This window comes from Vombatus ursinus, unplaced genomic scaffold (genome assembly GCF_900497805.2).
Source record: "Vombatus ursinus unplaced genomic scaffold, bare-nosed wombat genome assembly UNPS02014841.1, whole genome shotgun sequence".
Lineage (NCBI taxonomy): Eukaryota > Metazoa > Chordata > Mammalia > Diprotodontia > Vombatidae > Vombatus > Vombatus ursinus.
In genome coordinates, this window is record NW_020954619.1 from 7,258,691 (window position 1) to 7,272,582 (window position 13,892).

General features: G+C 40.3%; 1 protein-coding gene across 1 annotated transcript in view; it reads right to left on the minus strand.

Moving 5' to 3' along the window:
• Positions 1-560: 560 nt before the first annotated feature.
• The window catches only part of PCSK2 (proprotein convertase subtilisin/kexin type 2), a 311,848-nt gene continuing 298,516 nt past the window's right edge, over positions 561-13,892 (minus strand). The window contains exons 11-12 of the mRNA XM_027840365.1: positions 8,667-8,894; positions 561-1,204 (exon numbers count right to left, since the gene is read on the minus strand). Of these exons, the coding sequence (XP_027696166.1) occupies positions 718-1,204; positions 8,667-8,894 (715 nt within the window). The 3' untranslated portion in view covers positions 561-717. The remainder of the gene's footprint in view (positions 1,205-8,666; positions 8,895-13,892) is intronic.

Below are 13,892 nucleotides of genomic sequence, written 5' to 3' on the forward strand. Positions count from 1 at the left end.
ACTGATTGGTTAGACTACAGTAACCTTGATGCTGATGATTGAACCTCCCTCCCCTCCCTCCCCTCTCCCTATGTTCCCCCACCCCCTTTTGTGCTTCTTGAATCTTCTCACCCCTTCTTGGAATGCCTTTCTCTGAATGGCACCTCTAAATCACACCACCTTCATTCACGTAAGAGACTAATCCAAATAATTGAGTCTTTTCAAAGAACCCATGACCAGGTGGGTTTCCAGCATCTCCTTTGATTTTCGAGATGCAAACATCACTCTCCAACCATGTTAAATTTTTTTTTTCTTTTAAGAGTTACCATCTCTGTTGAGACCACAGAAAAATATCCGTAATGCCACAAAATGTAGGCTTTCAAAATTTACTCCTTTCTCTTCTTATATAAACAATGTTTGCCACAGAAAATATGAAGAGAAAAGCCGTCACAGTTTTGTTTGCAAGATATCACCTATTTGAAGGACACAGAAAATAATTCATAGTCACAAACTGTACACAGGAGTTGGTAGGGAACAATATATTTGAGGCCTAGAGTTTAAAAAAAAAAAGAACGCTTCCATTGTAAGGAAAATAATTGTTGACAGAATGTGTGAAATAAAATCAAGGGAATGTGATTTTGGGGCAATGACAGTATTTGCTACAGGTCTAACAGAAGGATTGAGTAGAAAGATGCTCAGAGGAAAGGAAGGAGTGAAGGCAAAAACAGACATGCGGCATTAGTTTTTGCTCAGTATGCTCTTAAGACTTCTCTCCACAGCTTCGTCTAGTTCTTCCTCCAGTTCTTCCTTCTTGGACATCGCCAGCTTGGACTGGTAATCTTTCACTACTTGGTCTATGTAGGGGGCACTTTGTGTTCCGTGCAGCATCAATGTCCATTCCTTCAGCACTCCCCTCTGTGGCGCGCTCCCAACAAACCCAATTTCCAGAATCCATGTCCCTCTGGCATCTTCCCCCCAAGTGTGAGTGGTCATGAACGGCCATTTGTCAAAACCCACCTTAGAGTCATCATCTCTTGGGCGCCGGCTCAGCAAAATGGATTTGGTACCCATTGGGGAGGTCATGTTGATGTTCAAGTCTCCTCTCCTTGTTGCATTCACTGTGATGACAGCTTGCACGTGTTCAAGGTAGCGGACAAAATTTTCCTTTCCCTCACAAGCATCAGTTGTGAGCGTCAAAACCAATTTGTTGTTGGATGGTATTTTCCTGAGAGTGAAAATGACAATGAAATATATTAAACATATATACATATTTATACATATAAAATATGCATATATTTATATATAACATGATAAACAACATGCAGACAAATATGTGTAAATATATTAGTGAAATATAATATTGGTCAGACATGAGTAAAAAAATCAGCAAGGTAATCCTCATGAATTATTTCTTTTCAAGTGACTTTTCTGAAAGGTCTTGCAATTCTAAAAGCACTAGGCTTTGCTATCATTGGTTGCATAGACAGAAACCACTCGAAGGGTACCTTTATTCTAAAAAAACATTTAATAATAATTTATCTTTACATAGCTCTTTAGGGGGTTTTACCAACATTAACTCTTTTGTTACTCAAGACAACTTTGTGAAGTAGGTATTGCAGGTATTATTTCCCCTATTTTGCATCATTTTACATATGGGGAAACTGAGGTTCAGAAAGATTAAGTGACTTATCCATGGCAAATGTCAGAGGCAGAATTTAAGCCCTTGTCTCTCTTGCCTTTGAAGTGTTCTTCTCACTGTTTTCACTGTTACTGCCTTTGGATCATTCCAATCATTTCCTAGCCCAGTTCTGATTTAAGGATTACTATTGCGTATCCTAAGTCACAGTAGTGGGATGAGCCAACGAATTTGATTAAAAAACCATTTCAGTTACTAAACTTACGTTCATCCCATTCATCTGTGATACTGAATATTCTGAAAGCTGTAGGGTCCAGACAGTTAATCCACTTGGGAAAAAAAAAAGCACATTTATTTTCCATCTCTCCATTGCCCTTAAATTAATTAGTAAATCTCTTTATATCATGCAAGGTTTCTACTACTCTCATTCAATCTGGAGCATATTTTTCTGAACCTAGTGATTCGTGTACATAATTTTATTATCTTGCTCGCTACATTGCTTGACCTCACTGCTTTCTCAGGTCTGTGTCTGATAACAACACTCCCTCCATTTTTTTTTTTTTGAAAGTTGCAAGAGACCATGCTGTGGGCAAGAGAAGACGTATATGAATAGCTTAGTGTTGCCATTACTTAAATACAAAACAAAGTTAGTCTGGCATCTGAATTATGGGAGTAATGAATAATAATTAGCCATATAGTATGTAAAAATGTTGCAATTAATACTACAACAAATGCTCCTACCACTAATCCTGACTCCAAGTTCAACATTCTATCCACTGCACCATTTAAATAGGTATTTTTGTTTTTTGAAACCTCAGGCTTTGTCACTAATTGAGAACATTATAAGGAGGGTACTAGAAACAGAAGGCTAAATAGGCTATAGCCTTTCAAGGAATTCCAGATCCACGGAGTTACACATTAAAAGGGAGGGATTCCAACACTGGAGAAATGACTGGGGAATTTGGGTGTTAACAGTCTTTCTGGCAAGGCATGGACTGACTGGCTTGCAAGAGTGTGTAAGGCACTAAAGACCCTGGGGAGTTGTAGTTCTGTTCAGCTTGGTAAGAGAGGAAGCTAATGGAAGAACAGGACTGGACGATGGGTGTTTTGGTTGGATCAGGAAAGAGAGGAGAAGGAGGAAACACGGAGAGAAGGGAGGCGGCGGGGTTTCCTTTCCTCTAGTAGTACAATCCATGGCCGTCATTAGGTGACATCTGCTCCTCTCCTCAAACCCAAGCCTCCGAAGACTTTGAAAGGGGAAAGGTAAAAGGTCATGTCAAGGTATAATACTCTGTGTGTGTGTGTGTGTGTGTGTGTGTGAGTGAGTGCACTTAATCAAGGATATTTGCTCAGGTTGCTGGGAGCGCTGAAAGAAACCCACCTGCACGTTGCATGCACACAAAAGAACGGATGGTCCTTATCTATTTTTCCTTATCTTATTTCATCTGGGTGTGACTAGCATTTGTTTCTAAGCAGGTCTTTGTATTTTGTTAAAGACTGAATCTGGCTGATCTATTCTTATTTCTCAAAAATGCCAATGACTGACCCTGTTCTTTACATCTCTCCATTGCCCTCTGCTCACACGAGGATGCTAGACAGTTCTGGAAGTCACATGGGAAAGTTATCATATCTAGATCAGGCCTGGGATCCCAATCTCTGGCCCCTCCCCTTTCCTATTCCATTGTTATAGAGTTTTCTCTTTCTTACTGGGGGCACAATCATGAACCATCCATGTGTTTCATCACTGTATTTCCAAGAACATAATCACTATGAATTTAGGACCTTTAAGCATGCCCCATTAGGCCATGAGCCTAAGCCCATTTGGACCCCTCCTGGTGACACATGCTTCTTGCAAGACTGCTAAATAGTACACAGCAGAAGCTGAAATGATCAAAAATTAAAATAAAAAAAAATTAGGTTATTCTCAGTCAAAACCTTAACTAGCAATTTTAGCACTTGGGATCACTGCTATATGGGCAAATCGTACTTTATGCTTCTTATTTTGCAAATAATACAAGACATCATTAAGACAATTTTGGCTGAATGACAGGGAGAATTGATTATTCAAGTTGCTTGGCTGAGAGACCCTCAGAGCTTGGAGGTCATCTAGTCCAGACTGGATTAGATTTCGGGATCCTACATTTTTTTTTTTTCTGCTTCAATAGAGAGGACTTTACAAGACTCCCACCTACAAAGTGCTGAGGGGGAAAGGTAGTAGTAGGTTTATTGCCTTTCTGGGGAGAAGCTGGCCTGTTTGTAGAGGAGAGGCTGGCCTGCCTCCAAAGGATGGACGGAAGAGAAAGATCTGGGAGAGAAATGGGTCCGGGAGGGGGGGGAAGATTGGCATTTCTTTTTTGAATGGAAGTAGAGAATGTGTAGGCTGTGTTTTGCTATTTCTATAGCAACTTAGAGTCCGGCCCTCCTCTGTCCTGCTGTCCTGTACCTCTGCCTTTGTCTTCTAAATTCCACTCACTGAGGCAAAGCTATAGAGCCTTAAGCTAGTTGTATCTCTACTATGAGCTAAGGTTTCAAAGAAATGAGTTCATTTTACCTGTCAGTCTCCATTTGGGAGCCCAAGATTTTCAGATGGATAATATGATAAAGTAAATATCATTTGGCTTTTGAAATGCCTGCCTTTATAACTGTTAATATACTCCCTTGCCACTGTTTTTTCAAGATTACAGTGTATGTGGCAAGAATGCTCAGAGATACCCGTTTAGCATAGCAATCTGTAATGCTTCAGCAGGAGGCTGGTCGCTCTTGACAGAAGCACTTGACAATCTCTGGCCTCTGCAGGGGTGTGTGCTGGTAAATGTTTAATAACTGACTCTCCAAAAAAAAAAAATCAGGACACACTTTTAAGTTTCATCAGCATTATTAACATTTTCTTCTTCATTTTAAAAAGTCTAAAAAACCAACAAACAATAAACCAAGCCTTAATATGTGGTCTCTGCCGATATGCTAAGTGTAAATGGTCAGAATGAAAATTAGTAATTGACTGTCATGAACCAGTGCCAGCTGGGTCCAGAAGACTACTACTTATGTAGCTCATCTGCATCTAGTGGGAGAAGGACTAGCTTTGGAGTCAAAGGCAGAGCTAGGCTCAAGTACTGTCTCTGGGGCTTACTACCTGAATAACCTGGGCAAGTCATTTCACTTTTCTGGGCCTTGATATTCTCATCAGCAAAATAAGGGGGTTGGACCAGATGACCTCTGAGGTCCCTGGTACTGACCAGATTGAAGGTGCTCTGAATATTTTAAACAATGCTATTTTCTAGGACTCAGCGGTATAGCACCGGACTGGAAGACAGAGGACGTGTTCTAGTTTTGATTTCAGTATTCATTTGCTTTGGCCAAGTCCCACCGTCCTTCTGAGCCTCACTTTCCTCATCTGTAAAATAGAGATGATAATATCCCCCCTATCTCACAATGTTATTGCAAGGAATAAGTGAGACAATACATGTGAAAACGATTTATAAACCGTCAAGCCCCATGCAAATAGTAGTCTGTGGGTGCAAGTCTGGATGCTAGAGACTCATTGGATTTCACAGTGATCAGGGAACTCAGAGGTGATCAGTTTCAACTTCAGTCCAAAAACCAAGGCTGAAGGAGAAGTTGATTGAAGTCACAGTTAGTAAATGGCAGAACCAGAAGACTTAAACTAAAGTCTTCTGACTCCAAAGGCCTATGTTCTGTCAATTAGACCATGCTGCCTTTCCATAAAATGCTCATTATTTGCCTGCAAAGAGATAACCTCAGAAAATAGGCAAAGTGGGCTCTTTAGACTGTAAGCTCCATGAAGACAAGGAGCATGTCTTATCTAAACTCTGTATTTCTCATATTGTCTAGTGCAGGGGTGGCCACATGTGGCTCTCTAGGTCCTCCAGTGTGGCTCTTTGACTGAATTGAAAATCCAAAAGAAAGTTCTGTGAAGTTGGTTTTAGTCAAAGGGCTGCACTTGAGGACCTAGAGGGCCACATGTGGCCTCGAGGCCACAGGTTCCCTACTCCTGGGTGCATGTTCTGCACACATTAGGTACTCATTGAATTCACTTAAAATATTCAGGAAACTTCAGAACACATAATTTTTCAGAAGCCTTTATAAAGAGATATTTGCTTTGAAAATATAGTAAGAACCAAAGCACAAACATTTCCCTCCAACACCTTGGAAAAACAGTCTCTCCTATACTGTGACCTCAGTCTCTGATAAGGGAAGGGAACAAACATTTATTAAAGCACCTACTATGTACCAGGTACCGTGCTAAATGTTTTACAAATATTATCTCATTTAATCCTCACAACCTGGGAGGTAGGTGTTATTATTATCTCCATTTTATAGCTGAAGAAACTGAGGCAAACAGAGATTAAATGAGTTGCTCAGAGTTACACAGCTAGTAAGTGCTGAGGCTGGATTTGAACTCTGGTCTTCTTGACTCCAGGTCCAGTGCTCTCTCCACTGTGCCACCTAGCTGCCACTCTGAGGAGAGCAGATTTATTCTTCATCACTATTTCTATATAGCCATTGTCTATATAGTTTATGTTCAAATATGGCATCCCCATCTGATGAGTCCTTATTTCGACTATTGCCGGGCTAGGTCTCTAATAACGTCCTTGTTCCTCAGGACAATGAGGACATAGCTGAGCTGACTGTAAAACTCAGCATGGACTCAGATTCCTGGAGGCCCAGAGGTCTGGATATCCAGACGGCTTGTTCTGGCACAGCTACTTTCAATTAAGGTTCAATTATCCAATCCTCTTGGGTAGGTCACTGAACCTCAGGCTGCTTCAACTTTCTCATGTTGAAAATGGGGCCAATCCCATGGATGGGCAAAAAGAAAAAAAAAAGCACCAAAGTTTATGAAGTAATTCCCACTGTGCCAGTTTTCAGGCTACTTTGGGTGATAGCCAATCTGAGCATCATGTTGGATAAGGGAGTGGCCTTTGGCAGGGTGTCAGTGGCAAGGAAGTTCACAAACAAGAAGAGGGGGTTTCTTTTAGGCCATTCGTGGTAATCTGCCACACCAGCATCTCTCTGGCAGCTCCCACATCTGGCCATTTTCTGGGATCTTTCCTGCCCCTGGCTCACTGGAAGTGAGAGAGTGAATTCTATGAAGGCCTTTGGAATGAAGTACCATGGAAACAGTAGCAGCCCCTGTTCCCATCAACCAGGCAGTCTGCAAAGCCTTAAAATATGCTTGAGTGAAAGATGATAATCTCCAGATAGGTGGGGCAACTGGTGGTCTTGAATTCAGGTAATGGTCCAAGGAGAAGTAGATGAACTCAAATACTCTTAAGGATTCAAATGATCTTGGTTTGCTTTTCTCTTGTGGATTTCTTCAACAGAAAATGAAATATATAGATTGGAGAATTTTAGAATGGCTCTAAAAACAGACCCTTTAGGTGGTCCTCCCAAAGAACCTATGAGATAATGAGTGTTAAGTAGTATAAACTCTGGGGCAGCTAGGTGGTGCCGTGCATAAAGTGCTGGACATGGAGTCAGGAAGACTCATCTCCGTGAGCTCAAATCCAACCTCAGACACTTAACCTGGCAAGTCATTTAACTCTGTTTGCCTCAGTTCTTCATCTGTAAAATGAGCTAAGAAGGAAGTGACAAACCACTCCAGTATCTTTGCCAAGAAAACCTCAAATGGAGTCCCGAAGAGTTGAATGCAAGTGAAAAACGACTAAACAACAAAAGTATAAACTCCATATTACAGATGTGGAAACTGAGGTCCACAGAGGTGGAACAACCTACTCTAAAAACATCAAGTGGTTGAGTTAGGACTCATATTCAGGCTTTCTGAGCGTAGGTCCAACACTCTTCCAATTCATGACATCCCTCCAGTTGGGAAGTACAAAGAACAGATTGTTTTTCTTTGGGTACTTCCCAACTCTCTGTGCTTCCCAAAGAAGCAGCGCTTCAGAGATATGCAAAATAGTGAGGGGAAATTATTATGGTTGTGCTTAGACTGGCCAGAGAAGCCTCGACTCTTCAGCCTGTAATGAGCTTCACGCCCTTCCCAGACATCTGAGCAGGGCTAGCCTGAGCAGCTTAATGAGGACAATGATGCATGAGGCAGGATAGCCTGAAGCTGTGTTCTTGCTATGAGTAATACTGTTCATCTGGGGATAAATTATGGCGACTGTAATGCATCACTAATTACTTTGCCAAATGGAATAACTACTATGAAAAGAAAGGTTTCAAAACACAAGCCAAAACACAAGCTAAGAAAATCTCTTTTCTGTCTACAAAATATGATTAGAGTAGTTATCTTCTGTGGATACACACTGGAAGCCCATTTATAAAATCAATGAGCTGAGAGACTGATACAAAAATGACATGGTTATCATATCAAAAATGGAAAATGTTTCTTCGGGCTTTCAGAGGCAGCTGGTGGTGTAGGGGATAGAGTGCTAGAACTGGAGTCAGGAAGACCTGAGTTAAAATCTGACCTCAAATACTTATTAGCTGTGTGACCCTGGGTAAGCCACTTACCTTCTATCTGCATCTAATAATAGCACCTTCCTCCCAGGGCTGTTGTGAGGACAAAATGAGATAATATTTGTAAAGTTCTTGGTAAGCCTTAAAGTGCTATGTGAATGTTAGCTTTCATTATCCCTTCAGGGATGATACAAAGTTTTGTCCCTAGGCTGACAAAATCAGATTGCTCTGACTCTTACTGTGTGACCGTAGGCAGGTTACTGTATCCCCGGTGCTTAGCACAGTGCCTGGTACAGAGTAGGCGCTTCATAAATACTAGCTGACTGAGTGACTGATAAGGGATGACTGTAAGAGGAAGCCTGGTAAAGCCGGGGTCTGAAATGGGAGGTGACAGGATACTGAAGACAAGTTGGGAAAGATTTAACAAAATAAATAAAAATCCAACAGAACGTAGACAATGTTAATATTTGGTTTTCTAAGTCAATAAGTGCTAGCGGGGATCCATAACAATGTATTAGTGGCCCCTATTTATACATGAATTTGACACCTCTGCTGTAGAGGCTAGCTCACTACCGCTGATGGAAGTGAATAAACATTCGCCCTCACTCACTCAGGCTTTTGTACTGAACCTCCAACACAGTGGAATCTCTCGGGGACTGTCTTCCAGTCTTTGGCCATTTTCACCATTGCTCCTGCGTCGAGGACCCCATAGCCAAACAAGTGGTTGAACTCCAGGCCAACCCCATTCCTCCGCCACTGATGAACCTCATCGTGAAGTTGGTTCCTTTTGGATGTGAGCACAGTCAGGTGCTGCATGTCTCTCCATGTCAGGTCCCGGCTGGAGAAGGAGGACAGAGAAAGTGTGTCAGGTCTGGAACTCCAGAGACTTCTCACAAGGTCATGTCATGATAAAGTAGGGCGAGCAAATGACAAAATCAAGTCATCTTTGAAAATCTACCATTCACTAACAGTGCTCTCAACATTTTCTATTTCTGAAAATGTCATTGACTTGAAGCATTCTCTTCGACAGTAGGCAGAAGTCAAACAATCCTGGTAATCAAGCATAGGATTATAAGGTATTAAATTGGCCAAGATGGCAGATTAGAGGCTACCCAGCAGGACTTTTTCAACATTTTCTTCCAAATAACTTTAAAATTATCCCTCAAATCAAATTTTGGATCAATAGAGCCAATAAAAAGTCAGGCTGAGACATTTTCATGGCCTAAGAAAACTTAGGAGGTTGGCAGGAGAAGTTTGTGACGTGGAGTGGAAGGCTGTCTGAGGCCCACATACTAGGTGGCAGCAATGGTGGCCACAGCAGCAGCGGTTTTGGGAGCTTTCAGTTCAGAGATAGTAAATAGGTTGGACAACTGGTCGGCTGGCACTGGGTACAGCTGGTACTGATTGTCAATTCTACTGCCCATATGCAGTTTGGGGATCACTGTTCCAGGGCAGAGAGGAGTGCTGGTATTTGATCACAAGGGAGCAAGGATCTTGATCACAGTTCCAAGGCAAAGCGAGTGTTAGTGTTTGTGGCTGCAGGGGACCAGGTGCCCTTCCTAGGTAAAGACCAGAGTACAGACCAGGAGGGCAGTGACCATACTTCTCCTAGGATCACACCACCTTGGAAGCATCAAAAACTCACAAACCCCCAGAACTAGCTCTGAAAACAGCAGCAGGAAAAAGCCTGGAGTGCTTGCGACAGTGCCTCTCCACCCCCAAGTGAACAGAGTCCAACTTGAACATAAAGTTGAAAGTCAAGAAATAATATGGGGAAATGAGCAAAAAACAAACAAAAACGGAATTCGACCATAAAGTCTACTATGGTGGCAGGGACCAAGACATAAACTCAAAAGAAGACAGCAATGTGAAAACAGTTACCAAAAAAAAACCTAAAAGAAAAATATTAATTCTGGCAACCAGAATTCTTGGAAGAGTTACAGAAAAAGACAGGAGTGATAGAGGAAAAATTGGGAAAAGAAATGAATGTCACATTCAAGAATGTCACATGCAAGAAAATTATGGGGGGAAGCTTAGTGGCACAGTGGATAGAGCATTGGCCCTGGATTCAGGAGGACCTAAGATCGAATTCGGCCTCAGATACATAACACTTACTAGCTGGGTGACCCTGGGTAAGTCACTTAACCCCATTACCTGACCAAAAAAAAAAAAAGAAAAGGAAAATTATGAAAAGGGAATTAATAGAAAATACTGAAGAAAATAACACCTTAAAAGACAGAATTGGCCTAATGGTAAAAGAGTCAGAGAAATTCACTGAAAAGAACTACTTAAAAAGCAGAATAGGCCAAATGGAAAAATAAATACAAAATTTCACTGAAGAAAATAATTTCTAAAAAATTGGAATTGGGTAAATGGAAGCTAATGATTCTATGAGACATTGAGAAACAAATGAATAAACCAAAACACAGTGGTAGTGATCATGATCTTAGACAAAGCAAAAGCAAAAATGGACCTAATTAAAAGGGATAATCAGGTGAGCTACATTTTGCTAAAATGTACCATAAACAATGAAGTAATATAAAAAATTTCTACAGCAAGTTTCTCTGATAAAGGTCTCATTTCTCAAATATATACTGAGTGTAGAACTGAGTCAAATTTATAAAAATAAGAGCCATTCTCCAATTGATATGTGGTCAAAGGACATAGCTTTCAGAAGAAAAAATCAAAGCTGTCTATAGGCATATGAAAAAAAATGCTTTAAATCACTACTAATTAGAGAAAGGCAAGTTAGAACAACTCTGAGGTACCACCTCACACCTATCAAAGATGACAAATGTGGAGGAGATGAAGGGAAAATAGGCATACTAACACCTGTTAGTGGAATAGTGAACTGGTCCAACTATTCTGGAGAACAGTCTGGAACTATGCTCGAAGGACTATAAAATTGTGCATACCTTTTGACTCGGCAATGCCAATAATAGATATATAATCTCAAGAGATCAAAGAAAAAAGAAAAGGACCTATAGGTGAAAAAAGTATTTATGACAGCTCTTTTTGTGGCAGCAAAGAATTGGAAATTGAGGGGATGCCCATCAATTAGGGAATGACTAAAAAGCTGTGGCATGTGATCATGATGGAGTGCTACTGTGCTGTGGGAAATGACAAGGGGGGTGGTTTCAGGAAAAACATGGCAAGACCTATATAAGCTGATGCAAAGTGTAGTGAGATGAACCGGAAGATCATTATGCACAGTAATAGCAAAATTGTAATCATGATCAAGTGTGAAAGGCTTAGCTGCTCTGATCAATACAATGATCCAAGATAATTCCAAAGGACTCATTATGACAAAATGCTATCTGCTTTCAGAGAAAGAACTGGTAAACTCTGAGTGCAAATTGAAGTATAATTTTCTCACTTTCTTAATTTTTCTTGCCTTTTAAAAATTGTGGGTAATATGGGAATGTTTTACACGATTTCACATGTATACTTGATATCACATTGTTTGCCTTCTCAGTGAGTGGAGGAGAGGGTGCGAGGGAGGGAGAGAATTTAGAACTCAAAATTTAAAAAGAAAAGAATGTTAATAATAAATAAAATTTTTTTTAAGAAGGTATGAAATTAAAACATATTCAAAATGCATTGGTGTGTAGTTCTGAACCATAGCTAAAATGTTACATTGATTCATTTAGTCTCACAATTAAAAAAGTTTGGCTTTTAAGAAAATGCTATAAAAAGGGGAATGATTATTTTGAAAGGCCAGGGAACTTCTTGGACATGTGAATCTTTGAGACATTAGCATATGGCATTTATGCTAATGACATGTCATTTCAAAGCAGTTTACAACTTATCCATACCTTAGAAGATAAATTTTAGACAGTTGTTCAGTGAACCTAAGCACATGGTCATAAAGCTAGGAAGTGGCAGAGGTAGTATTTGAACCTAGCTCTTTTGTGGCAGGTCTCCCTGACTCAAGTCTCTCCCCACTCCAGCCCATCCTCCACACTTCTACTCAAGCAATTTTCTTTAAATACAGACTTCTCTACTCCACCAGCTCCAGTGGCTTAACTTTTAAAGTACTACACAAACATGAGCCTCTTTTCATAGTTTCATTAGTCCCCCTCCCACCCTGTGATGCAGCTGAGCCAGCCTTCTCTCTATTTTTCACTCGTGAAACTCCCTCCCCTGACTTTGCACTGTATGTACCCCATGCATGGAATACACCACATCTGTACCTCTTCCTTGCAGAATCCCTCTTGTCTTTCAATATGTTGCACCTTGAAGACTTTCCTTCACCTGCTAATGCCCTCCCTTTCAAACTGTCTTGTATACATACATATGTATCTATCAATTTGACATAAATCCTGAATTTATTTTTATATGTACTTGTTTCTCCCATTAGCATGCAAACTCATTGTGAGATTATTTCATTCTTTTTACTTGCATCCTCAAAGATTAGCACTTGATTGATTGATTCTTGATTCCACATCTAGCACCATATCAAATGAGTGATGGTTACCTAGAATTTACATAAACTATGCATGGAACTTATATAAACTAGAGTAAAATTTTGCATTTAAAAACTTAATCTGGGTGTAGCTAGGTGGCGCGGTAGATTGCACTCCGGCCTTGGAGTCAGGAGGATCTGAGTTCAAGGCCGGCCTCACACCCTTGAAACTTACTACCTGTGTGACCCTGGGCAAGTCCCTTAACCCGGATTGCCTCACCAAAAAAACAAAAAACAAAACAAAAAAACTTACTCTTGCAAAAAGTGGTTTGGCTAGAACTTTCTTATATTAACAAAAAATTAAATATTTTTGGAATGTGAATCTGAATTTGGTAAACCTATTATCTTTCTCCTGAAATCTAATTCTTTTTCTGACTTCACTACTTTTGTCAATGACTCAACCATTTACTTAATCTTCCATATTTGAAATCTTGGTATTCTCCCATTAGACTCTAAACTCCTTTGACTTTTCTCTTTTTTCCTTTGCTGTCCCTAGCCCTCTTAGCATAGCTCCAGGCACACAGCAACTATTTAATAAATACCTGTTAATTGATTGATTCTCTTTGATACTTCCTTCTTCCTCCCACAGCACTTATATTTTACCATTTATTCCCTCCTTTCTAACCTCCCAATTAGACTGATGTAATACTCTGCTAACAGTTCTTCCCACCTCCACTCTCTCTCCCCTGCAATCCATTATCCATACTGTTACCAGACTCCTCTTCCTCATGTCATATTACTCCTGTAATCAAAACTTTCAACGACTCCTTACTGCCTACCAAGTAAATTTCAGACTCCTTAGCCTGGCATTTAAAAACCTGCACAATCTGGCATTACCATACCTGACTACCTTTCTTTGATACTATATGCTTGCAGACATTCTATGCTCTAGCCAGTTTGGATTACTGTTTATTTTTAAATTTTTACAAGCATTTATTATCTCTGCTTTCCACTTCCCCTGCCTCACTGAACAACAAATGAATAAAATTTTGACAAAAATCTTTGCAACAAGCACAAATAGTCCAGCAAGGCAAATTCCCGTATTAGCCACGTCAGATTGGACTACTTTCCATCCTCTGTATATGACCTGCACTTTCTGTTCCATATGCCTCAAATGTTTTTCTCTATGCCTGTTGAATTCTTACTAAACCTTTAGAACCCAAATGCACATGCTATTTGCTCAATGAAGTCTTCCCTGATTGCCACAGTTAGTAATGATTGTCTCTCTAGGGACCTCACATAGCACTTTGCTTCTCTCTTATGCATTTATCATTTGTATATGTTGTGGTATAGTTGGTTCTCAATCAGCCCTGGTGGAAGCAGTGCCCATATTGGTGAAATTTTAGATTCCCAAAACACGGAAATATAATT